Consider the following 26389-nt stretch of genomic DNA (forward strand, 5'->3'; position numbering starts at 1 on the left):
ATCTCCAAGATCTGGTTGCTCCTCTTCTCCAACTACAAGTCCTCAAAACTAACCTTTATTGAGCCCTTACTATGCGCCAGATCTGGGGCTAAACTCCATAATGTCAGCACCTTATGTAATCCTTGAAAGGACACAGGAAATGACAGTACTGTCCATTTCACAGATGAGGTAAGCTAGGCACTGAGGAACTGCGATGGAGAACCCAGATCCCACAGAACCTTAACCATTCTGCTTCTTCCTGAACACTGAGGGGCAGGCTCCCCGTGGGGAGTCACTCTCCCTGCTATGTCCCCACAATAAGGTGTGGGGCCTGTCAGGAGAGGGCCCGGAGAAGCAGGCTAAAGAAACCAGAGGCCCCAGGAGGCTGGGCCAGGGCTGCAGGCAGATGCGGTCCCCTCTGCTCAGCTCATCCTGAATCCCCATCCACATCCACCGCTGGTCCCCAAAGCAGCCCCGATCCCTCAGCACCTTGGGGAAGGAGCAACAGAAGCAGGTCTCATGGGGAGGTACCGTTTCCTCGGTTATCTTTATTTTTTTGAGACGGAGTCTCACTCTGTCACCCAGGCTGGAGTACAGTGGCACGATCTCGGTTCACTGCAACCTCTGTCTCCCAGGTTCAAACAATTCTCCTGCCTCAGCCTCCCAAGTAGCTGGGACTACAGATGTGTGCCACCACACCTGGCTAATTTTTGTATTTTTAGTAGAGATGGGGTTTCACCATGTTGGCCAGGCTGGTCTCGAACTACGGACGTCAAGTGGTCCACCCGCTTCGGCCTCCCAAAGTGCTAGGATTACAGGTGTGAGCCACTGCACCTGGCCTGTTTACTCGGTTGTCTGGAGTTGACAGGACAGTCCTGAGTCCAGCAGGCTGTAGCTGTGGCCCCTGGGGTGAGTAGGCAGAATGAGGTAGGTGGTAGGAGGGGCAGCCTCACTGTCTCCTGAGAGGCCCTGGGGTCTCCGCTCCAGCCCCAGCCTCGAGGCTTCGGGGTCTACCTGAAGGTGTGTTCCTGGAGGGACGGTTCGGTCCACGGAGGATCCAGAGGCCACCCGCAGGCTGATGCAGGGCCGCCGTACCATCACTGTCCACACCTCCCCCTGCCTGGTGTGGCATCCGGTGGCACCTGTCCTCCTGCGCTCAGCCTGGCTCTGGTCAGCTGGGGAGGAGGGGCTCAAGCTCCGAGGTGGCGGTGCTGCGCCTGTACACCACGAACTGGATGGAGATCTGGGGGTGCCGCCGTTAAGGCCAAGCTGAGCAGAGACTGGGTTGGACCTGCCCCTGGGGGCCTTCAACTCCTGGGAGCTGCCTCCCTCTCCCCTCCCTCCCACCCCTACGCTGCAGGTGGGAAGGGCCAGCCATAACCTCCCAGCCGCTACCTTAGCTGTGCCCTCCACTCAGAACTTCTGCCCGGCTCCTCAAGCCCTAGCCAAGCTCCATCTGTCTCCAGGCCTGGCACTGACTTCTCCTTCCCGTGGGCAGCCTCCCTTGACCCTGGCCCAGGATCTTCGCTTGCTCTCAGCTGTGGCGTCCTGGAGGCTTCCAGGTGGCTGGGCCGTTTTGGGGCACAAGAGCCTAAACTTTCACCCCTCCCTGCGCCCGGCAGGGACTTAGCAAATATTAAAACAAAGGCCATGTTTACTTGCTCCCAAATGAGACCCAGGTAACGCTCTTTACAGCCATTCAGCAAACACTTTCTGAGCCCTCACTGAAAACGGGTTCCTGTGGGGAGTGTTTCCAGATACCTCATCCTACACAACATCCTGACGAGACAGTGGCTGTTAACTGAGGTGAAGACACGGCAGCACAGAGAGGTTGACTGTGTGCCCTGCGTCACACAGCTAGGAAGCAGGGGAGGAGCCAGGATTTGAACCCAGGTTTGTCTGACCAAGTCATGTGTCTCTCCACACTCCAGCTCTCGTCTGCACAGCCTGGAACATTCCTCTCCTGCCTTCGCCTGACTTCTCCTACTCTGTCAAGTCACAGGTTCAATGAGACTTATAGGGGCCTTTGCTGCCCCTCTAACCAGGATGGTCCCCGGCTAGACACTCTTGTTGTTTTTCTCTGCAGCACTTGGTGCCACTGCAATGAAGTAATTATTTGATGATAACGTTGTGTCCTCTCTGCGCCCCGCTGGGCTGTAAGCTTCTGAGGCACTCATGGCTGTTCTTGCTCACTCACGGCTCTAGGGTCCAGCTGGGTGCCTGGCACACAGGAGGTGTGCACGACTGGGTGAACAGATGGAGGGAGGGAGGGAGGGATGGATGGATGGATGGACAGATGGATGAAGGGAGGAAGAGACGGATGAGTGCTGACGCTGTGTGCAGGCAGGGGCTTCCTTGCCCACACCCCGCCACCTGCCCCACACGCCCTGAAGGATACGATGGTGTCGAGCAGCAGCACACCCAGGCTGCCCACAAGCCAGGGCAGGTGGTGCAGCAGGTAGCTGCCCTCGCTCTGGCCCTCCTCGGGGTTTTTGAGCAGCACGCTCAGCCCATACAGCGTGTTCCCCAGCATCACCAGCGCGAACAGAGAGTAGGAGATCCCTTGGGTGGACTTCCGGAGGAACTGGGGCAGGAGGAGGTCAGGTCAGAGACCTCGAACAGGCCTCTTGTCACTCTGGATTGTAACTGTCCACATGTCCACCTGCCCCACCACAGTGCACCTGCTCTGAGCCAATCTTTCCCTGGGTGCCCAGGGACATGGGCCCGACACACAGAAGAGCCACAGACAAGCCCCCCCAGGCCCCTGCCCAGGTCCATGGGAGACCGTGGCTGTGCCAGGCCTGTAGCCCCACACCACCCTGCATTCCACCCCACACAGGCTCTAGCTGCCCAGCAAGCCTCCCCTCCCCGACTCCCCAGCTTCTCCTCTCCCCTCAGGCCTCCAAGCTCAGCCCCTCACCTTCCCCTGACCTCCCACTCCCCCAAGACACACATGGGTCTCTTGTAGCCTGGCTGGCAGGCCACGCCACGCCCATTTTCCAGAAGCAGAAATGGAGGCTCGGAGATTGGATTAACTTGCCCAAGCCAACAGCGGGAGTAGACCAGACTTTCTGAACCAAGGCTCCTATGTTGTGCTACTCCTTAGCCCAGAGGGCCCGGGTGGCCAGGCCAGCTCTCCTCTACTTGGCCCCACCCAGCCCCTGCTGGAGGCTCACGTTGGTGCGGATCTGAGGCAGCCGGGAGAGCAGGTACAACACGCTGGAGATGGAGCCGATGACGAAACCAATGACTTCCTGCCGGGTGAAGGGCTGTGGGGCAGAAGGGGGCACTTGGTGTCTCGTAGGAGCCAGAGGTGATCCCCCACCCCATTTAGCACCCATGAGGCTGTGCAGGGGAGAGCCCTGGGGACAAGCCAGCCTCCATCCCTTCGACTGCCACACCCACGCCTCACCTTGCTGCCTGACTCCACGGACAGGAGCGCCCGCCCCCGGAAGGCTTCCCTAGGGGCAGCCACGGGCCCAGCAGCGCTCAGCAGCGGTGTGGCGCACGCCGTCCCCATGAGGAACAACAGCACGGAGTTGATGGGGGCAGACACTGCACACAAGGCAGGAGGGAAGCTGAGGTTAGATGGCTGAGTGGCAGCGGGGGGGTGCTAAGTCCTGGCCTTGCCCCTCAGGGGCTGTGTGACCTTGGGCAAGTGACCTAACCTCTCTGAGCTTTCATTCTTCATCTGTCGAATGGGTACAACAACAGTACCCTTCTCCTAGAGTTATAAAGGTGAAATGCTGAGGGCAGGGAGGTCAGGAGGGGGTTACACGAAGCAGAAATGCTGATGAGACAACTTCCTCCCCAGGTCCCTCCCCGTGTCCGTATAGCCTCAAGCTGACCTTGTCTCCTGCTCCTCTTGAAGGCTGGGGCAGAGGCAGCCTGTGTGACTTGCCCTCGTTTCCCCAGCTCCAAGCCCAGGGCCGGACACAGAGGAGGAGCTGGAGCTGTGTCTGCCGAATGAGCCCCTGGGCGAGAGGAACCGGCCTGTGGTCTGGGCCAGGACGCGCTCACTGCCCTCAAGCCTCTATCTTGGCCAGTTAAGGCTCAGGCTCTTAGATAAGGCCCGGGGAAGGCTTTCCGAGGTTTGGGTTATCACCCAGCCATGGGAAACCCGCTTCCTCCCACACTCCAGGCGCCCCCCTGCCCCCCACTGCCCTCTGCTGCTGGTAGAGCATCTGACAGAGAGCAGTCCCCATACTCACACAGAGAGGGGCGTGTCCTGAACTTGTAGTAAAAGTACAGCGTCAGCATCACCAGGTCTGCCAAGACATAATACACAGCCGTGTAGGTCTGTAAGAGATGCAGGGGGCCCAGGGGTTGGCGCAGTCCCAGGATCTGAGACCACGCTCCGGCAGCCCTCTGTCATATCCCAGCTGTGTGACCCTGACCAAGTCACTTCGCCTCTCTGAGCTTCTGTTTCCTTATCTGGCAAGGAAGAACTCCCAGTTCCCACCTGGCAGAATGACAGAACAGGTGGGCGAAAGACCCAGGAAAGGATCTAGCCCAGGAGGGGCCAATGAGCTGGTGGTCAGCGCTAGCAGGCAGGACAAAGCGGGACTCCGCGGTGAAGTGATGGCTCTGGTTTGGCCTGACACCAGGGCAGTCAGAACTTTCTGGTCCCACATGGGAAGACAACGCCTTCCTGATTGGGAGCCCCAGCTCTGCCTGCCCACAGGAGCGGGATGGCATCTGGGCCTCCCACAGAAAAACTCCCTTTCTCCTCAAGGGGCCCACCCTCTGAAAGCTTCGCCAGCACTCCAGCACCCTGGAGGTGGAAGACCCCAAAACCTTCCTGTTAGACACGCTCATATTGCAGATGGGGAAACTGAGGCCCAGAGAAGAGCAGTGACCTGCCCACAGTCACAGTTCGGCAGACAGAAGGATGGGGCCCTCAAACAAGATGGAATGACGGGTCAGGGTTCTGGAGACCAGGCGGGCGAAAGAGCCTGGCATCTCCTCAGGCAACCCTGCAGGGTGAGGCAGGGTTAGGGGTAGCGCCACCTTGCCCGGGTACCGGCCCACCTGCAGGGGCAGCTGGTCAGCAAGGAAGGAGCCGATGAGGTTGCAGGAGTCTCCGCCAATCCAGCCCAGGAGGAACCACAGGGACAGCGCCTGGTCCATGTTGCCCGTCTTGTAGGCTTTGATGAACTGGCTGTGGAAGAGGAAGAGGAAGGGACGCATGCTCAGGCCACCTTACAGGGGATGCTGCCTTATAGGGGACACCGCCCAGAGGAGATGACCATGGGGATCGAGGCGGCGATGGAGGGGAAGTGGCCTGGCGGCCCATCCTCCCCACGGGCGGGATCCTCAGATGCCTTCTTGGCCCTTTGGAGGAGTCCCCTGGGGAATCCCTTCTAAGCCGAGGACTCTATGGCTGTGCATCTCTCCAGGGAAAGCCCCAGCCTTACTCAGATTCTCCTCTACCACACCCTGGGGTCGCCAGTGGGGATCTGGGGCTTATGTAGGGTCCTGAAGTTTTGTGTTGGGCCCTGAGAACCGCTGCATAGAACCCTGGATCCTTTCTCCTGTGGATGCAGGGAAGGGCACCGCAACAAGAACAGTGCTGGGGAAGGGACGTGCGGGCCGAAGGCCTGGGCACGCCGGGTCTCCAGGAGCAGCTGTAGCCAAGACAGGCAGAACCCCAGCCTAGTTCTCCTTAGAGGGCAACAGAGAAGGGCAGGGCTGAGGCGCCTGGAGCTCCACTATCAAGGTAGTAGGCTTTTGGTCCCCTGGCTGTTTTCCCAAAGGTCCTTGGTGCTGGGACCCTCTTAGGACTTCTGGCCAGGTGTGGGTACGAGGCCAAAGCTGGCGGTGGCACTAAGGCCCAGGGCAGTTCTGAGCCCTCTGCATGTGTGTTGACTCATTCTGTCCTCAAGACACCTGTGCTGTCCAGTCTACCACGATGACCTCCTCACTGGGCCTGGAGGAAGCCGTGCCATACCACTCAGATTCAACCCCTACCTGAGCCTCCGGTCTTGCTCTTAACCATTATACATACTGCCATTTACTGTTCCAGTTTCTCTTTAACCACCTGCATGCATGAAGGAAAACAGACAGATAGAAAGAAACTAAATGGTGGCCAGACACGGTGGCTCACACCTGCAATCCCAACACTTTGGGAGGTTGAGGAGGGTGGATCACTCGAGGCCAGAAGTTCGAGACCAGCCTGGCCAACATGGTGAAACCCCATCTCTACCAAATATACAAAAATCAGCCAGGCATGGTGGCGCACGCCTGTAATCCCAGCTGTTCAGGAGGCTGAGGGATGAGAATTGCTTGAAGCCAGCAGGTGGAGGTTGCAGTAAGCCGAGATCACACCACTGCACTCCAGCCTGGGCAACAGAGCAAGACCCTGTCTCAAAAAAGAAAATAAAAAGAAACAAAGAAACTAACTAACTAAATGGCAGCTCATCCCATCCATTATCCAAGCCAGAAACTAAGAAACCAGCATTGGCTGGGTTCTTCCCACAGCGAGTCCTTCCACCTGCCTCCCTCAGCCTCCTAACAAGCCTCCCTCCTTTCAGAAATCTTTCATCCTCCCTTTCAGAAATCTTTCTAAAACCCCCATCTCAGCCAGAAGCAGTGGCTTATGCCTATAATCCCAACACTTTGGAGGCTGGGCGTGGTAGCTCACACCTGTAATCCCAGCACTTCAGGAGGCTGAGGCAAGAGAATCACTTGAGCCTAGAAGTTCAAGACCAGCCTGGGCAACACAGCAAGACCCTGTCTCTACCAAAAAAAAAAAATTAGCCAAGTGTGGAGTAGGGACCTGTGGTCCCAGCTACTCAAGAGGCTGAGGTGGGAGGATCACTTGAGCCCAAGAGGTTGAGGCTGCAGTGAGTTATCAATGCACCACTGCACTTCAGCCTGGATGACACAGTGAGACCTTGTCTCAAAAAAAAAAAAAATTGTCTTTAATAACAAATAAAAAACTAAAACCCCAGTGTCACCAAAAACTGCCAGAGCCTTCCAGTGCTCTTGGACAAAGGCCCCCATTCTGTGAGGGGATCCTTGCAAGGCCCCAGGCTCACTGCCCCAGGATGGCTCTCTTCCTCCCAGCTCTGGTCTCAGATGTCCCGCTCACCCCTCCTCAGGCCCAGAGACCTCGGAGTCATCTTTCCCGTCTCAGGAAATGTCGGTTCCTCCTCTGGGCCTCCCCGACATGAGCTCCGCTGGCATCTTCTCCTTCCTCCTTTGTAACACTTGACATCCCCGTCCCTCCCAGATTCCCTCAAGTTTCCTGAGGACAGGGGGAGTGACTAGCATAGGCCCAGCACTGAGAAGGCCCTTAATCAAGGTTTATCCCTTACAGTAAAGCTCCTCCTAAGATGCTATGACTCGACTTGTCTTCATCAATTGCAGGAAAGTGATTCTGTCCCACTCAGGAGAGACTGAGTCCTAGGGAAGACCAGGGGGGCAGCCACCCTCTCTCCATCACTTAGGGCTCTCTCCCAGGCCTCCAATCCCCTCCCTGGTTAATCAACCAGCCCAGGCAGAAAGGGGGATCCTCAGCCAGCAACTCGGATAGTCCTGAGGAAGCTCTCACCCCTGGACAGGGAGCCTCCCGCCCTTGGCCCCATCAGTCACCTACACCCGTCCAGTCTGCCTGGTGAGGGCTTCTCCAATCCCCCCCACCACTGATGCTTGCTGAAGGCTTCCACAGCCTCCAAGGTGGCCTCCCTGCCTCCACTCTCTCTCTGTCACTCTGCTCCTTCCTCCCCATCACTCCCAGATTATCTTTTCAAGGGTACCAGAATGGAAGCTCTCCAAAGGCAAGGACAGTGTCTGTTTGGCTTACTTGCACCACACCCAACATGGCACCTGGAACAAGGTAACTCAGTAAAAACATCAAGCCTCTGATAGGGTGCCCAGAGAAATCAATGGGGAAGGACAGTCTTTTCAACACCTGGTGCTGGGACAACTGGATATCCACATGTGTGGTGGCTCATGCCTGTAATCCCAGCACTTTTGGAGGCTGAGGCAGGTAGACCACCTGAGGTCAGGAGTTCGAGACCAGCCTAGCCAACATGGTGAAACCCCATCTTTACTAAAAATGCAAAAATTTGCCAGGCATGGTGACACATGCTTGTAATCCCAGCTACTCAGGAGGCTGAGGTAGGAGAATCACTTCAGCCCAAGAGGTGGAGGTTGCAGTGAGCTGAGATCGCACCACTGCACTCCAGCCTGAACAACAGAGCAAGACTGTGTCTCAAGAAAAAAAAAAAAAATGAGGTTGGACTCCTACTTCACATCATTTACAAAATGGATCAAACACCTAAATGTAAGAGTTACATCTATGTAACACTTAGAACAAGAGATGCTGGGCACAATGGCTCATGCTCGAACCCCAACACTTTGGAGGCCGAGACAGGAGGATTGCTTAAATCTAGGAGTTTGAGACCAGCCTGGACAATACAGTGAGACCTTGTCTCTACCAAAAAAAAAAAATTTCAATTAGCAAGGTTTAGTAGTGCACATCTGTGGTCCCAGTTACTCAAGAGGCTGAGGTGGGAGGACTGCTTGAGCGCAGAAGGTCAAGGTTGCAATGAGCTATGTGATCACACTACTGCACTCCAGCCTGGGGGACAGAGTGTGACCGTGTCTCAAAAAAAAAAAAAGAAGAAGAGATAAGGATAAATCTTTGTTATCTGCATTTGGCAGTGGTTTCTTAGATATGACACCAAAACCACAAGAAACAAAAGAGAAAAAATAAACTGGACATCATCAAAATTTAAAATTTTTATGCTTCAAAGGACACCATCAAGAAAGTGAAAAGACGGCCGAGCAGGGTGGTTCACAGTTGTAATCTCAGCACTTTGGGAGGCTGAGGCAGGCAGATCACCTGAGATCAGGAGTTTGAGACCAGCCTGGCCAACATGGTGAAACCCTGTCTCTACTAAAAATACAAAAATTAGCTGGGTGTGGTGGGAGGCGCCTGTAGTCCCAGCTACTCAGGAGGCTGAGGCAGGAGAATCGCTTGAACCCAGGAGGCAGAGGTTACAGTGAGCCAAGATTGCACCGCTGCACTCCAGCCTGGGCAACAGAGCGAGACTACGTCTCAAAAAAAAAGAAGTGAGGCCAGGCGCGGTGGCTCACGCCTGTAATCCCAGCACTTTGGGAGGCCAAGGCGGGCGGATCACAAGGTCAGGAAATCGAGACCATCCTGGCTAACACGGTGAAACTCCATCTCTACGAAAAAAATACAAAAAATTAGCCAGGCGTGGTGGCGGGCACCTGTAGTCCTAGCTACTCGGGAGGCTGAGGCAGGAGAATGGCGTGAACCCAGGAGGTGGAGCTTGCAGTGAGCCGAGATCGCGCCACCGCTCTCCAGCCTGGGCGACAGAGCGAGACTGTCAAAAAAAAAAAAAAAAAAGACAGGCCACCAGTGTTGAGGAGGATTTGGAGAAACTGGAGCCTTCATATGCTTTTGGTGGGAAAGTAAAATGATGCAGCTGCTTTGAAAAACAGTCTGACAAATCCTCAAAAGGCTAAACTTAGAGTTAACATAGGACCCAGAAATTCTCCTCCTAGGTATATACTCGAGAGAAATAAAAACATATTTCCCCATAAAAACTCATACCTGAAGGTCGGGCACCATGGCTCAGACCTATAATCCCAGCACTTTGGAATGCTGAGGGAGGAGGATCACTTGAGCTCAGGAGTTCAAGACCAGCCTGGGCAACATGGTGAAGCCCCAGCTCTACCAAAAATATATACATAAATTAGCCAGGCATGGTGGCGCGTGCCTGTATTCCCAGCTACTCGGGAGGCTGAGGCAGGGGAATCTCTTGAGCACGCCAGGCAGAGGCTGCAGTGAGCCAAGATTGCACCACCGCACTCCAGCCTGGGGGACCAGAGTGAGACCTTGTCTCAAAAAGAAAAGAGACGGAGACTCTCTCTTGTCCCCCAGGCTGGAGTGCAGTAGTGCAATCCTGGCTCACTGCAGCCTCTGCCTGGTGGGCTCAAGCGATTCCCCTGCCTCAGCCTCCCGAGTAGCTGGGACCACAGGCACGCGCCACCATACCCCACTAATTTTTGTATTTTTAGTAGAGACGGAGTTTCACCATGTTGGCCAGGCTGGTCTTGAACTCCTGCCCTCAGGCGATCTGCCTGCCTTAGCCTCCCAAAGTGCTAGCATTATAGGCGTGAGCCACCGCACCAGGCAAAAAAAACAAAAAAACAAAAAAAACATGAATGTGCACAGCAACATTAATCATAATGGCTACAAAGTAGAAACAACCCAATGTCCATCAATGGATGAATGGATAACCAAATGTGCTATACACAGAGTAAAACAGTATTCAGCCACAAAAAGGACTGAAGTACTGATCTGATACATGCTATGACACGGATGAATCTTGAAGACATTATGTTAAGTGAAAGAAGCCAATCACAACAGGTCCTGTGTGATTCCATTTATATGAATCATGAAATATCCAGAAAAGGCAAATCAACAGAGACAGAAAGTAGACTAGTGGCTGGCAGGGACTGAGAGGTTCCGGGAGAAATGAAGAATGACTGCTGATGGGCATGGGTTTCCATTTGGGCTAACGAAAATGTCCTAAAATTAGTTGTGGTGACAGTTACACAACTCTGGCTATACTAAAACCAATGATTGTACACTGAATGGGTTAATTGCATGAAATGCGAATTCTCTCCCAATAAAGCTGTTAAAACAATGTCAAGCCCCTGATCAAACCCTTGTCTTTATCCCTTAGGATAAAGAGCACATTTCTTAAGAGCAGAGCATGCCGCTTAGGCCACAGGGCCTTTGATGACTCCTGTGACCTCACCTCTCCCTTCCCTGAGCCCCACACACTCTGTCCACCATATAAACGCAGCTGCCCCTTCTCTGTACATCTGCTGCTTCCTCTGCCTGAACTGCTCTTCCACACTCAGCCCCTGGCTCTCACCCCCAATGCTGTCCTATCCTCGGCTTTTAGCCTAGAGGCCAACACCTCCAACTCCCTTCTTTTTTGTTTTTAATTTTAATTTTTTTTTTTTTTGGTAGAGATGGGGGTCTCACTGTGTTGGCCAGGCTGGTCTCGAACTCCCGACCTCAAGTGATCCTCCTGCCTCGGCCTCCCAAAGTGCTGGGATTACAGGCGTGAGCCATTGTGCCTGGCCTCCAGGTCCTTCCTGACTGTAATCTTCTTCCACCTCTGCAGATCAGGTGGGTGTCCCTCTTCTGTGCTTCATGTAATGAAATACTAGCGGTGTCACCACTGACAGCTTTCAGGCTTGTGCAAACATTGTGTGAAGGCCCTGAGTGGGCAGCTCTCCCTACACACCCTCATGCCATCCTCACAGCAACCATCTAGTTAGGTAACAATACTTCCATGACACAAGCAAGGAAACTGAGGCTCAGAGCAGTGAGGTGACACGCCCAGGTCAAGATGCTCTTGACCCCTGTGCAGCATGTCCTCACTCCCTGATCATGGCAGCGGCCACGCAATGTTGTGTTCACTGCTGCTATCTCCACCACGAGACTGTCAAAGTCTGGAGGACAGAGGTTGTGTTTGATGCATCCCAGCCCTCCCACTCTCCCGCCCCATCTCTGACCAGCTGTGTGACCTAAAGCAAATTGCTTAACTTCTCTGGGTTTTGGATCCCTCATCTATAAAATAGATGGATGGTAACTGTCCCTGTTTCACAAGGTTGTTGTGAAGATTAAACGAGGTAGAAATATGGCAAGTGCTTAGAAGCAAGCCAGGTATATGGTGGGCACTCAATAAACTGTTGCAAAGGTGATGATCTCTGTATCAGCACTGCCCAACACTAGGTCTGACCTGCGGTAGCAATCAGTGCAGGTCCCTGTCGAGGGAACACACCCCAGCCTCTAGTCTGGAGAGGCCCGTGGCCACCAGACAACCCCTCGCTGAGCAGTAGCTGGAGACACTGCCTCAACCCCACAGCCCTGCCCTGGTCCTGCCACCAAGACACTACTCACGGGAAGGTAGATGCAGCAAAGCAGAGAATGGAGATCAAGCCCAGGCCCATGCTGGCCTCGTCCCAGCCGTCCTGGGCACATTCACCCAACACATCCCATATCCACTGGATGGAGCCATTGGGGCAGCTGGAGAAGTTGCGGGAGCCCAGTTTCTTCCAGACCATGGCTGTGGAGGAGGGGCGCCCGGCCAGGCAGGGCTGCACCGGGGGGAGGGCGCTGGTGTTCTGAGGCCAGCAAGGGTTCTACAGGGAGGAAGAGAGGAGGCTTTCAGCACTGGGAGGTCCAGGTCCTATTCATGGTCATCCCAAACTAAGCTCATCCCAGCCTTTTCACGGGGCTCCTGGCCCTGAGCCAGAGAAGGGCAAAGACATAATCTTCACTCACCAGGACCCAATCAGCCCCCAGGTGCACAGATCACAGCAAACACACGCCAACTACAGACACATGCAGGCAGCGTGCTGGATCTGCAGAAGGGATGGGTGTGTTCAAATCCCTGCTTCATCACCCATTCACGCTAGACTTTGGGCAAAGACTCAGCCTTTCTGTGCCTGAGCCCTCTCATCTGTAAATGGGGTCATCACAGTGCTGCCTCCCACATACAGCTGTTGTGTGGGTTCAATGAGTTCATACACAGTGTGTTGAACTGAGACCTCGATGTTACCTTTTCCTATGACTCTTGAACACTTAGGGTGTTCCTAATTTCTTGTTATTATTGTAAATTACTCTCTAAGGATCTGCTGAGGCCAGGCCCATCAAGTTCATCTAATTTAAAGCAGGTTGTAGCCACGAACGATGGCTCATGCCGGTAATCCCCACAATTTGGGAGGCCAAGGCGGGAGGACAGCTTGAGCCCAAGAGACTGAGACCAGCCTGGCAGCCTGGGCAACATAACAAGACCCCACCTCAAAAAAAAAAAAAAAAAAAAAAAAAAAAAAAGAGGTAACAGAGCGAGACTCCCTCTTAAAAAAAAAAAAAAAAAAAAGAAAGAAAGAAAGAAAAAGAAAAGAAAAGAAATACAAAAATTAGCCAAACATGGTGGTGTGCACCTCTGGTCCAAGCTACTCAGGAGGCTGAGGTGGGAGGATCACTTGAGCCCAGGAGGTACAGGCTATAGAGAGCCATGATCTCACCAATGCACTCCAGCCTGAATGACAGAGCAAGACCCTGTGTCAAAACAACAATAAAATAAGGGCTGGGCACTGTGCCAGCACTCTAGGAGGCTGAGGTGGGAAAGATTACTTGAGCCCAGGAGTTCGAGAACAGGCTGGGCAACGCTGTCTCTATGAAAAATTCAAAAATTAGCCAGGTGTGGTGGCACACGCTTGTAGTCCCAGCTAGCTACTCAGGAGGCTGAGGTGGAAGAATCGCTTGAGCCCAGGAAGTGGAGGTTGCAGAGCAAGCCATGATCACGCCACTGCACTCCAGCCTGGGTGACAGAGCTGAACCCTGTCTTAAAAGAAAACACACACACACACACACACACACAAACCATAAAGAGTTGCCCCACACAGATGAGGCAAGTGGAGAAGAGGAGCAAGGGATCCCCGGGGTTGCATGAATGACAAGGACTCAAGTTTGGGATGATGCAGCCTGTATTCTCCCAGGAGCTCACAGAGTGTGAGGGGGGATGCCTACCAGCAGGGAGTCCACAGCCACCACCCCACTGTCACACTGACAAAGCCAGAATATGGCTGATCGCAGGGGTGGGCAGGGCAGGCCTCTCCCGCTACCCGGGCACCCTGGACAGTGAGTAGAGCAGTCATTGCCTGCGTGACACCTTAGAGGAGGGAGGGAAAGTGAGGCTCGGCTGGGCCATCTCCATCAGTGATCGTCACCACAGCTCGGACCGGTGAGCCAAGCATCCTGCATGCACTCATGTTGCATCTTCACAGCAACTATGAAGTGGGGACCACTGATATCCACAAGGAGCCTGAGCCAGAGTGCGGAAGTGATGTGCCAGTGCCACCCAGCCAGGAAGCTACAGAGTCAAACCCAAGACTCAGACCTACACCCCTGCTCATAGCCACCTGCCACACCGCCCGCCTCAGGTCCATCTGTCACCAGCGAAGCAGAAGCCTTCTGTGGCTCGAGAGAGAGAGAGGGAGGGAGAGAGAGAGACAGAGAAGCCTCTGTGGTCTGGCATGACTGCACAGCCAGAAAGTGGGCTTCCTCTTTTTTCCCTGTGCTCAGAGGGGATTTCCTCATCCAGGCGGAGGCTGTCTCTAGCTGCCTTCATTCCCACTTGTGTCAGGAGGCCTGGGCTCCCCAGCTAGTCCCTGGCTGGCCCCACGGAACTGCTGAGGACACAGAGACCAGGGAGCACCAGGAGGGAAAGGAAGTGAGTCAGCACCTCCTCTCAGGAAGCCGTAGACCCTCAGCCCTAATGTGACTCGCTGTGGGCAGAGGCCCTGGACCTGAAGGTAAGGGTGCCCCAGGTCACTGTCAGCCCAGCTCACTGGACTACCTCCAGGGCCCGGCACAGGTAGGGAGGCTGAAAGCCTCTTCCCTGTGTCTTCGTGGCCCACCTGGGGGACCGTCAGCACAGATGATGTTGGAAGCCTTCACCTGATGCCCCATCTCCGGCCCCTGAAAGGCCACTCCAAATTAACATATAGTCCAGGTGTGGCCGGACGCAGTGGTTCACACTTGTAATCCCAGCACTTTGGGAGGCCAAGGCAGTTGGATCACTTGAGCTCAGGAGCTGGAGAACAGCCTGGCCAACATGGTGAAACACCATCTCTATCAAAAATACAAAAATTAGCCAGGCGTGGTGGATGCGTGCCTATAATCCCAGCTACTCAGGAGGCTGAGGCAGGAGAATCACTTGAACCCAGGAGGCAGAGGTTGCAGTGAGCTGAGATCGCGCCACTGCACTCCAACTGGGTGACAGAGCAAGACTCTCAAAAACAAAACAAAACACAAACAAAAAAACCATATAGTCCAGGTGAGAACTACACGTTTGCAAGGCCAAAGGCATTTCAAATCAAGTCCTCATGTTCTCAGCCACCACTCCCAACTGGGGTGCACCCCCACACCCCCTTGCAGAGTCTGAACACAAGGCTGCAGCTCATCCACTGCCATCCTCACCACTCCCCAGCAAGGTTGGGTATACTGTGCTCATTTGACAGGTAAGGCTGAGCAGCCTTGGAAGTGAATTAACCTGCCTGAGCCTGTCTATAAAATGGGGCTAACGACACTCACTCCTTGGGGCAGCTGCCCTAACTAAATGCACATAAAGCTCTCAGCCCTGTGCCTGACAACACATGGCAATGACTGTTTTCAGGATGAGAGTCCAGCATCTCAACCACCTTGGGGACTCTCTCTCTCATTTCCCCCTTTCCCCAGGTTAGGGAGGAAATGAAATGGACACATCTCAGCATGTGTGTGTTGGGGGGTTGTCTCGAGGAAGGTACCTTGGTTTATGGACCCTGCGGCCTCTCTCTCACTTCCCCCTTTCCCTAGGTTAAGGAGGAAATGAAATGGATGCACCCCAGTATGTGTGTGTGTTGGGGGGTTGTCCTGAGGAAGGTACCTTGGTTTATGGATCCAGGATACTGGGTGGGTGGCCCCCTGACCTTGGACAGGACCCATGTGCAATGTGGAGCTCGGGACACTCTGAGACACACCTGATCCCTGAATAGAAGGGCCTGGCTCTGAGGGCCATCCTGCGTAGTTCCTGTCACCTAGAAGCCAGGCATGGGCCCACTTCCTGTTCAAACAGCACTGAGCAAATGGATGTCCAAGGTTGCAATGGAGCTTGACCTCATCTTCAGGGATGGGAAGGACCCCAGAAGCGGTACCCTGGAATCACCCTTGGAGGGTGCATGTTCAAAATTTGGAGTCAGTGCACCTGGGCTGGGGCTTAGAGATTCTGGGTTTAAGAAGCCCTCCAGCGATTCTGCTCCATCTAGTGCACTTTGAGAAAGGCTGGGCTGGAGACGACATCTCCTGCCACACCCAAACTCCTCTCCCTGATCTCAAGCTGAGTCAGGGATGCTTCGGGCACATGATCACAGCCAATCATGTGTCCACCTTTGTCTACAGGATGAAGTCCAAATTACCTGAGGCTAGGCCTCGAGTTACTCCAAGAACTGCCCTCCCAACCTTATCTCCTGCCTCCTGACCCACGTCTTCAGTCATTTCAGGTCTCCAGGCTTCTGCACGTGCTATCTCTTCCCCTAGAAGTGTCCTGCTCCCCTTCAAGGGCCTGGTCATGAAATAAGAAGACTCACTTCTAAATTGCCCTTTCAAAGATGCCCCGTGAGAGCTGGCTGGACAGGACCTTCCAACTCCTCCTCTCCCCTTGTCCACACACCTGAAGAACGCTACCACCGTCCTCTGCGACCACTGTCTTTGAAACGTACTCTCCCCACCCTGGGTTGTGCATTTCTTATTCTCCAGGTGTAAACACACCTAGAGGTTCAGCAAATGTTGAGAGACAGTGAGAGAAAGAGAGAGGTAGAGAGAAGGACAGAGTGAAGAAGAGAGGAAACAGGGGTGAGGAAAGGAGAAAGGGTGGAAGAGAGAGAAGAGGAAGGAAAGGAGAAAGGAAGGGGAGAAAGCTGTGAGCTCGAACAGCCCAGGGTTGAGGAGAAAAGCACTCTGGAACAGACCTGCCCGATGCCTACCAGTCTGGAACTCAAGTGACTGAGCTTCGTAGTTCTCATCTGAAAAGTAAGGGAATAATGCAATACCCACCACCTAGGCTGACTGCAGAGTTAAATGAGACAATCCAGGCCAAGCGATTACAAGGGTGCCTGGCACTGGCACTCAACACCAACAGCCCAAAATGACTATTATTTGTTCTCATTGTAGCCCCTCCAGCGTCCGGGCACACAGGCGCCTTCAGTAAGCGTTGATTAGACATGACCTGTGACCCAGGCCCGGGACCCCTCACACTTCCAGACTCAGACTCTCCATTTACACGTTTGGAAACCTACCCTAAGCACGGCGTGGGAGGAGGCAGTGTAGGCCCTCGGTCCCTGCAGACCTGGGGAGATTGTGGAGGGAGGAGCGTCCCAGCTCGGGGCTACCACCCACTCCAGGTCTCGGCGTCCTCGGCCACAGCTCCCTCCTGGTGACTCAGCCCGGCGCGGGCCGCCTGTTTGGAGGGATAATGATAGGACAGCTGCTGGGGCCAGCGCCGCGAGGGCCCCTCGCCCGGCCGGCCCGGGAAAAACGAAGCCATCAGATGCCAAGGGGCCGGTAGGCCGGGGCAGGGCAACTCCTGGCCAGGCCAGCTCGAGAGGCCGCGCTGGTCGCCTTTGAGGTGGGGGGCCACTGGCTGCGGATTCCCGAGGGCCACCCAGTCCCGGCCCGGAGCCTCGTCCCAGGATATCGCGCCACAAGGAGGGCGCAGGAGCCCGGACAGTCCAGCGGCCGGAGGAGAGGGCTGGAAGGATGTGGCAGGGAAGCCCAGGAGCCCCGACCCCCAGCCGTGGAGTTTGCCACCTGCCCCCGGTCCGGCTCACCACGTCCAGATCCGCCGCCAGGGCCCAGCTTCTGGGTCAAGGCCCGCCGGGTCAGCTGACCGCGCGCCACCGCCCCCCCGGGAACCGCAGGCCCCGCCCCCACGCCGCTCGCTGGGCTGACCCGGCCTGGAGGCGCCGCTGGGGCGGCGCCTGGTGTCCCCGCCCCCAACTGCCTCCGCACTCCTCCCCGGCGTGGGCGGGGCCCCCCGGCTCCCAAGGCGCAGGCGCCGCTGCTATGCTGAGCGCCGCGTCTCGCGTAGTCTCCCGCGCCGCCGTCCACTGCGCGCTTCGCTCTCCGCCGCCCGAGGCCCGCGCGCTCGCCATGTCCCGGCCACCGCCACCGCGGGTCGCCTCGGTGCTGGGCACCATGGAGATGGGGCGCCGAATGGACGCGCCCGCCAGCGCCGCGGCCGTGCGCGCCTTTCTGGAGCGCGGCCACACCGAACTGGACACGGCCTTCATGTACAGCGACGGCCAGTCCGAGACCATCCTGGGCGGCCTGGGGCTCGGGCTGGGCGGTGGCGACTGCAGAGGTAACAGTAGCCGCAGATCCTCCCCATGCATCGTGTAGAGCTGAGCCCGTCCCCAGCCGTGCACCATCCCGCTCGGGCCCGGCCGCGGGCAGCACCGACGGATTCGTCCCTCGCTCCCCACCCCAGGTCCACCCCGCAGCTCTGGGAACCCCAGGACAACTAGACAGTGCTTTGCCCTGACTCCTTTCCCCCACTCTCCTTCCCCTGGGAGTTGCAGCGCGAGAGTCTCCCCCAGCCTGGTCTGGCCCATCGCTTCCCACCTCCATTGATGCCCCCGCCTCCAAACCTGCCAGGTGCCCACAACCGGTCCCCACCCAGGCTCTCCTCCTTTTCTCTACCCCTTCGTTACCATCACGCATGCACACCCTGGGCACCCTTTTCTCATCCTGGCCTTTTCTTAACCACTAGAATTTGACCTGTGCCCCTGGCAGTACCTCTGCCTCTTTCAGGGAGAACTGTGGCGATGCCGTAAGGCTGGCTGAGAGAGTAGGAGTGTTAGGGAGTGCGGACGGGTGAGGGTGTAGGGACTTTCTATCCACTCTATGCCAGGCTTTGACTTGGGGCCATAGGAGGGAAAGTGATTCCAGCCCTCCACAGGGAGTTCAGAGTCTAATGAGGAAGACTGAAGTAATGATTGCTGGAGAGCCCAGAAGAGAGAGTACTTTGGGGAGCTGCAGGCTGGGGAGAGGCACTAGGGAAGGCTCAGCAAATGCTGGATGGAGCTCAGCCTTAAAGGCTCAATGGTAGGTTGGAGGAGAACAAGAGAAAGGAGCATTAGAGTCTGTGCAAAGACTTCGTTTGGAAATGCAATGTGCGTGATGTGTGAAAGGAAGGCCACTGGGCAGGTGGGGCTTGAGCGGAGGATGGAGGGGACTGTCCCTTGTGAGCCTGGTGCCCTTGATAGCCCTTGGGAGGGTGCCTGGCACTCAGTGAGGGCCCAGGGAACGTGGGCTGTTACCCTTACCATGCTTCACTCACTGGACTATCCCGAGGCTCTTGCTCCCCACCCTTGAGGAGAGGTTCTCTCTGGGTCCTCCTTAGAGTCATAGTGCGTGGGGGGTCGGGGGGAAAAGAGGGCGAATGTGAATCTCAGGCCCACGCTGTTTCTAGTTCACCTGGCTGCATGTTGTTGTTGTTGTTATTATTATTATTTGAGGCGGAATCTTGCTCTGTCACCCAGGGTGGAGTGCAATGGCACGATCTCAGCTCACTGCAACCTCTGCCTCAGCCTCCCAAGTAACTGGGATTACAGGTGCACACCACCACGCCCAGGTAATTTTTGTATTTTTAGTAGAGATGGGGTTTCACCATATTGGCCAGGCTGGTCTCCAACTCCTGACCTCAAGTGATCTGCCCACCTCAGCCTCCCAAAGTGCTGGGATTATAGGTGTGAGCCACCACGCCCGGCCACGTTACATACTATTAATAATGATTTTGTTCCTGAGTTGGTTTTTCTTCTCTAACTCTTCCCCGCTTCCGTCTTTGGGGCCAGGAGCTCACTGAACCAAAGTCCTCAGGCCAGGCCTGAGGCACAGTTCATGCCAAGAATGCCTGGGGCGTTGTGGGGAAATGGAGAAAATCTGGATGAGAAACTGTGGAACTTGTTCTCTCCCATATCCCAGCTGATCTCGTGACACCCTTCTGAGCTACTGAGCTGACTTTGCTAAGTATGAAAAGTGCAGAATCCATCCCCCCACCAATCCAGACAGCTGGGGTTCTTTTTTTTTGTTTTGTTTTTTGTTTTTTGACACAGAGTCTCACTCTGTCGCCCAGGCTGGAGTGCAGTGGCACAATCTGGACTCACTGCAACCTCTGCCTCCCAGGTTCAAGTGATTCTCCTGCCTCAGCCTCCTAAGTAGCTGGGGTTACAGGCACGTGCCACCACGCCTGGCTAATTTTTGTATTTTTAGTAGAGACAGAGTTTCACCTTGTTGGCCAAGGCTGGTCTCGAACTCCTGACCTCAGGTGATCCACCCACTTCAGCCTCCCAAAGTGCTGGGATTACAGGCGTGAGCTACCTTTCCTGGCCCAGCTGGGGTTCTTTTTTAATTTTTATTTTTGTAGAGGGAGGGTCTTGCTACATTGTCCAGGATTATCTCAAACTCTTGGGCTCAAGTAATTCTCCCTACTCAGCCTCCCAAAGTACTCCCAAACTAGGTTTACAGACTTGAGCCACTACATCTGGACCAACAGCTGGGGTTCTTTATATGGGAAAGAATAGTGCAAAATTAACTCATTTCCAAGCTGCTCGGATGCAGAACACTGTTGTCATAGCGATGTGTCCCTACAGCGTTTGGATATATGCTCATGCTTCTGTGAGTCGGGAAGGGGAGGGGAGAATTATAATTACATTCTGCTCAGTTTGCCTTCTAAGCTCTCAAGTTGATCTCTACCACTGGGCCACATTCATGTGGCTGCTTCGCTTTCCTAAACTCTTCCAGGCCTGCCCCCTTGACTTCTTTCTCTATACTGCAGCCAAGTGTGAACACAGGTGACCGGTTCACACCCTGACAAAATCTGGAATGATCAAGTTCAGATTCAGTGGGATGGTATTTAAGAACTTTTGGGATGAGGTCTGTCCCTGTCTCTTGTCTTACGTCCCACTGCTCCTTGCTCTGGAATTTATGCTCTTATAACTTAGACTTGAAGGTTTGGAGCCTCACATAGTGTTTTTTTGCCTCTTTGACTTTGCATGGGTTCCCATGCTCTGGAGTGTACTTCCTGCTCTTCCTTGTTGGCTGGGACTCTGGGAGTGATCCCCTAGAGAAAGCCTTCCCTGGAGTCTCCAAGTTGGCTTCATGCATCTCATCTGGGCTCCTTGGCATCGTGTGCCTTTCCCTCCTGTGCTTACCATATTGTACCATCATCCTCTAGGGCTCCAGGAGGGCAGAGATCCATTGTGTTCAGTTCATCTCTGCATACTCAGTCTCTAGTGCAAGGCCTGGCACAGCCAGCAGGTTGGTGACTAATGATAGTTATTCTAATAGGTGAACATTGAGAACTCACATATATGACATTATTTAATCCCCAGGACCTCCCAATGAGGACAGTTTGATTATTATCACCCCATTTTACAGATCATACAATTGAGGCCAAGAGAATATTAGTAATTTAGCCAGGGTTACATGGTTAGCAAATGGCTCTAATAGGTCACTTAACCATTCCATTCTCTCTCCAAGTGAAAATTGCCACCAAGGCCAACCCTTGGGATGGAAAATCATTAAAGCCTGACAGTGTCCGGTCCCAGCTGGAGACGTCATTGAAGAGGCTGCAGTGTCCCCAAGTGGACCTCTTCTACCTACACGCACCTGACCACGGCACCCCAGTGGAAGAGACGCTGCATGCCTGCCACCGGCTGCACCAGGAGGTGAGGGGGCCCTCCGAGCTCCAAAGGTGGGCTCCTGCTGCTTTCTTTATCCTGATCCTACTCATGAGAGCAGAGGCACCAGGGCAGTCCCAGGGTGGGGCAGGGAACAGCCCCATTCCCTGGGGCCCCACTCTGGCCTCCCCTTCCTGGTCTGGGCTACACTGCGTTCTGACTGGAGCCTCACCCATGCAGGGCAAGTTCGTGGAGCTTGGCCTCTCCAACTATGCTAGCTGGGAAGTGGCCGAGATCTGTACCCTCTGCAAGAGCAATGGCTGGATCCTGCCCACTGTGTACCAGGTGAGGGCCGGGGCTGCAGAGGCCAAGGTCTCCAGGACTCCTGCTCATCCTGGGCTCTCTTTGCCCCCCTGACTGCCCCCTGTGCCCTCTGCATAGCAGCCACTCCCCTGCTGAAAGCCTGCAGATGGCTCCCATGTACCCTCAGGATGCCATTCAAGCTCCTCAGCCTGGCCACTGGGCATCTGCTTCCTTCCTGCCTATCTGTGCACCTTGGACCCTTCCTTCCCCACCTCCTTTCATACTTCAGCCTGGAACACATTTCCCCTGCCCTCCTCCCTGGAAGAAGCACTCAGGCCTTACATAGAGGTCTCCTCCTCTGGAAGCCTTTCTAGACAGCCCCATAGGAGTCTCCAGTCTCCAAATCTCATCTTCATACATTCAGCGAGTACTTTCCAGCTCCTTGTTTGATTGTAGAACCTAACTTTATTGTAATTAACTGCCTTCCTTGTCTGTTTTTTTAAACTTGAGTAAACATCTCCTGGAAGCAGGGATTTTGTGATACCTGCTTGTGGTTGTAACCAGTGTCCAGCATGGAGTTCATACAGCAGATATTTGTGGAAAGATACCATTCCACTTCAATTTTCTGTCCTTGGGCCCAACACCCTCCCTCCATCCCCTACTAACAGTAGTGATGTTAGAATATTGCTGAAGTCCTGGGCCGGTGTTGCTTTAGAGGTTTGAAAGTGGAAGGCAACAGTTTCTTCTCTTGACATGTCCACCCTGTCCCCGGGGTCCCTCTCCCTGCAGGGCATGTACAACGCCACCACCCGGCAGGTGGAAACGGAGCTCTTCCCCTGCCTCAGGCACTTTGGACTGAGGTTCTATGCCTACAACCCTCTGGCTGGTACGTGGAGCATTCCTGACCCTGTCTCAGCCTATTCCTGACCCACAGATGCCCAGCCCAGAATTTATGAAGCAGGGAGGGTTTGACAAGAGGCTGGGCTGTGTTCTTCAGCCCCTCCTGGGTCCCTGCCCCTCCCCTAGACCAGAGCCCTGAGGGATGTGGCAGCTTCTGGGCCACTCTGGGCCCAGGGGCTGATTGCTGCCTTCCCGCAGGGGGCCTGCTGACTGGCAAGTACAAGTATGAGGACAAGGACGGGAAACAGCCTGTGGGCCGCTTCTTTGGGAATAGCTGGGCTGAGACCTACAGGAATCGGTGAGCCGGGTGTGGGCTTGGTGAGGATGGCTGGGGTGGGGTCAGCTTTATGTGGAATGAAGTCCTGGGCTGTTCCTGAGGTAAGACCTTCCTTTGCTGTTTGCATCTCCTCCCCTGCATTCCTTCAGGAATTCCCAAGCCCTCTGTGGGTTTTCTTGTTGTCTTGAGACCTCTGGGGGGAAATGAGGATCCCTGGATGTTGGGGTCTTGAAGTCATAGCTCGTTCCTGAGCAATCACCTGCTGGGAAGGAAAAAGCGAGCCCAGGATGGGCCAGGCATGGTGGCTCACACCTGTAATCCCAGCACTTTGGGACACCGAAGTGGGAGGGTTACTTGAGCTCATGAGTTCAAGACCAGCCTGGGCAACATGGTCTCTACAAAAAAAAAAAAAAAATGCAAAAAAGTGGTCAAGTGTGGTGGTGCACACCTGTCTGTAGCCCAGCTACTTGGAAGGCTGAGGCAGGAGGATTACTTGAGTCTAAGAGGTTGAGGCTGCAGTGAGCCATAATCATGCCACTGCACTCCGGTGTAGGCAACAGAGTAAGACCATGTATCAAAAAGAAAAAAGAGAGCCCAGGAGGGAATCCTGCCCCATCTGAGCAGCCTTCGTGTCCCTAGGGAAGTCCCTAGGCTACTGAGTCCTCAGGAGTAAAGATCCATTGAGGTCTCTGCTGAGGGGCCCAGCATCCTGGGTGGTTCTGATGCCCAGCAAAGTGGGAGACCTATGACTAGAGAGGACACCCGCCCCTCAGGGCTGCAGGGTGTGGGGTGGGGCAGTGGTCCTGGATGGCTATTTGGTTGCGGCTCCCAGTGTGACCCCCATGGTACTGACCCCTGTGCTAACATCCCCTCTGCACAGCTTCTGGAAGGAGCACCACTTCGAGGCCATTGCGTTGGTGGAGAAGGCCCTGCAGGCCGCATATGGCGCCAGCGCCCCCAGTGTGACCTCGGCTGCCCTCCGGTGGATGTACCACCACTCACAGCTGCAGGTAACCAGCGACCCTGGGTGCTCAGCTTCTTCCCTTCCAGGGGGACCAGCGTCACCTTTAGGTGAAGCCCAAAGCATTTGATTTCTCAGTTCCTCTGAAATTTTTCTTTCTTCCAATTCTCATAAGCACTCTTCCCACTGGTCTTTGATGGTATCTGAGTGGAGGCTTTGTAGTGAGGGATTTTCGTTACAGGGATTTTCTTATTCCTTAGGCTTTCTGAAGTATGATTATCCCAGTGTTATTGATGAGGAAACCGAGGTTCACCCAGCTATTAAAGTGGCAGACATTTTAACACAGGTTTAACTAAAACCCACCCATCTCACCCTTTTGGTTTCTCTGTCTTGATGCCTCATGTCTTCCTGGTTAAAACTTATTTCCTGGCCAGTGGCAGTGGCCCACACCTGTAATCCAGCACTTTGGGAGGCCGAGATGGGAGGATTGCTTGAGCTCAAGCATTTGAGTCTAGCCTGGGCAAGAAAATGGGACCCTATCTCTACAACAAATCAAAAACATTAGCCAGGTGTGATGGCTTGCTCCTATGTTCCCAGCTACTCTGGAGGCTGGGATGGGAAGATGGCTTGAGCCTGGGAGGTGAAGGCTGCAGTGAGCCGAGATTACACCACTGCACTTTAGCCTGGGTGACAAAGCAAGACCCTGTCTAAAAAAACAAGCAAACAACAATGAAAATAACAGCAACAAACTTATCTCCAGCTTCAGCCTTCCACGTTGCATAGTGTCTGGCATATATCCGGTAGATGTTCAGTACGTGGGAGCTGTGTTTTACATAAGTTTTCTCATTCCAATGCTGAAAATAGAGAAAAAGATTGAATGTCATGCCTGCATCGACAGCACATACACTAAAATTGGAATGATACAGAGAAGATCAGTATGGCCCCTGCACAAGGATGACACGCAAATTTGTGAAGTGTTCCATATTTTTCCGCCGCCACCACCACACCGCACTACCTCCCACCCCCTTTTGTGTACAAAACACAAGGAAAAATATTTTTGTTTGAAAAAAAAAGATTGAATGTCAAAACAAGCTTAATAACGTAGCCTGCTTTTTAATTTTTTTGAGACAGAGTCTCACTCTGTTACCCAGGCGGTAGAACAGCAGCACACTCATAGCTCACTGCAACCTCAACCTCCTGGGCTCAAGTGATCCTTCTGCCTCAGCCTCCCTAGTAGCTGGGACAAGGCATGCACCATCACCCCTGGCTAATTTTGTTTTGTTGTTTTTTGTAGAGACAGAGTCTCTCTCTGTTGCCCAGGCTGGTCTTGAACACTTTGGCTCAAGTGTTCTTCCCACCTTGACCTCCCGAAGTGCTGGGATTGCAGGCATGAGCCACTGTGCCCAGCCAACTTAGCCATTTTTACACAGCTGCTGGGGGCAGAACTGGGCTGTGAATGTAGGCCTGTCTGGAAGCGTTGTGTGGCAGTAGGGGAAAGGATGCGGGTTTCAAGTCACGTGGGTACAGCTATCCAAGGCACCTTAAGTCCTTTCTGGACATACAAGATATAAATATAAACAGAGACCCCAGATCTCAGCAGGGAGGTGGCTGGGACGGCTGTGAGTGGAGTCGCTGTGCAGCAGAAGAGGGTTGAAGTCTGGCCATCTCCCTTGCAGGGTGCCCACGGGGACGCGGTCATCCTGGGCATGTCCAACCTGGAGCAGCTGGAGCAGAACTTGGCAGCAACAGAGGAAGGGCCCCTGGAGCCGGCTGTCGTGGATGCCTTTAATCAAGCCTGGCATTTGGTTGCTCACGAATGTCCCAACTACTTCCGCTAGGCCCATCATGGCTCAGGCTGCCCAAGGCTTTTCTGTCACCTCTTTTGTTCTCTCACACTGACCAGTCTTGGCCTTAAGCTGACTTAGAAGGGTTTTTCTGAATTGTCTAGATCCATGCATTATTTTTCTAGCTTCCTGCCTTGCTCCCTATTCACTTTACACTGTGAAAGGTGGGGGGTGAGTCCCACTTGAGCGCTTCCTGTTGAATAAAGCAGGCACTTGACCTGGCTGTAGCCTAGGTCTTGAGTGAACCCCAAAAACTTGCTTTCTCTGCTGTTAACACTTTGTTTCCCATCCTACCTGGGGACTGAGAAAGGGCAGAACCATGGGCTGGAGTCTTCAGAGGGCAGAGGTAGTAGGAGGGTCACAGAAGCACACTGCCCTCCCAGGGTCTCCTCGGGCCCCTGGTCTGAATACCCACCTGACCTCTCAACATTGAGGTGTCTCTCACTCTTCTACACACGATAGAAAAGAGAGTCGTACACCTGCAGTACATTTTCTCTAATTCAGAGTTGCCTCAATACATTCTTAGGAATGAAACAACTGGGACAAAGAAACTACCATTAGAGTCACTACCAAGAAGAAGAACACTTCCCAGGATCTGTGGAACATCTTGAAGCTCTCAATCTTAGCCTCCTCTTGTCTTAACTAAAGCCTCTTGTCTTTTCACCCATTAGGTTCTCAGTCTTGGCTCTGGGCCTCCTGTTCGGCATGGGGACATAGGCAGCCAAGGTCCTCATTTCCCTTGGAAACCCCTACTCCAAACAGGAGGAACCAAGGCTGAGAATAAGAATCCTCGGTTCAGTGGTTGCTGAACCTGCTGCATTCCCAGTGCAGCAAAATCCCTCC

General features: G+C 54.3%; 2 protein-coding genes and 1 non-coding gene across 7 annotated transcripts; 2 read left to right on the forward strand and 1 right to left on the reverse strand.

The window, feature by feature from the left end:
- Nucleotides 1-496: 496 nt before the first annotated feature.
- On the reverse strand, nucleotides 497-17558 carry SLC66A1 (solute carrier family 66 member 1). 5 transcript variants are annotated; one of them, XR_002003105.4, is made up of 10 exons: nucleotides 17410-17498; nucleotides 16879-17039; nucleotides 11939-12180; nucleotides 5011-5140; nucleotides 4191-4278; nucleotides 3392-3534; nucleotides 3156-3248; nucleotides 2378-2563; nucleotides 994-1222; nucleotides 497-883 (listed from the first exon to the last, which is right to left on the reverse strand). XR_002003105.4 is itself a non-coding variant. In XM_004024788.5 (9 exons), exons 3-9 carry the CDS (start codon nucleotides 12100-12102, stop codon nucleotides 1151-1153), a joined length of 876 nt encoding a protein of 291 aa, XP_004024837.3. In that variant the 5' UTR covers nucleotides 12103-12180; nucleotides 16879-17039; nucleotides 17410-17558; the 3' UTR covers nucleotides 497-1150. The 5 variants fall into 5 exon arrangements, 4 of the variants coding, with proteins under 4 accessions (XP_004024837.3, XP_063560895.1, XP_063560926.1 ...); XM_004024788.5 differs by having other exon boundaries at nucleotides 497-1222; nucleotides 17410-17558; XM_063704825.1 differs by having other exon boundaries at nucleotides 497-2563; nucleotides 17410-17492.
- Nucleotides 17518-25800, forward strand: AKR7A2 (aldo-keto reductase family 7 member A2). The gene is made up of 7 exons (XM_004024785.5): nucleotides 17518-17942; nucleotides 21122-21309; nucleotides 21502-21606; nucleotides 22354-22450; nucleotides 22663-22762; nucleotides 23622-23751; nucleotides 25379-25800. The coding sequence occupies exons 1-7, from the start codon at nucleotides 17645-17647 to the stop codon at nucleotides 25538-25540; spliced, it is 1080 nt and encodes a 359-aa protein (XP_004024834.5). The 5' UTR covers nucleotides 17518-17644; the 3' UTR covers nucleotides 25541-25800.
- LOC115932131 (U6 spliceosomal RNA) lies at nucleotides 24587-24691 on the forward strand. Its single transcript, XR_004068460.1, has one exon. It is a non-coding gene; the product is annotated as a U6 spliceosomal RNA (small nuclear RNA).
- Nucleotides 25801-26389: the final 589 nt, after the last annotated feature.

Source organism: Gorilla gorilla, chromosome 1 (assembly GCF_029281585.2).
Source record: "Gorilla gorilla gorilla isolate KB3781 chromosome 1, NHGRI_mGorGor1-v2.1_pri, whole genome shotgun sequence".
Taxonomy (NCBI): domain Eukaryota; kingdom Metazoa; phylum Chordata; class Mammalia; order Primates; family Hominidae; genus Gorilla; species Gorilla gorilla.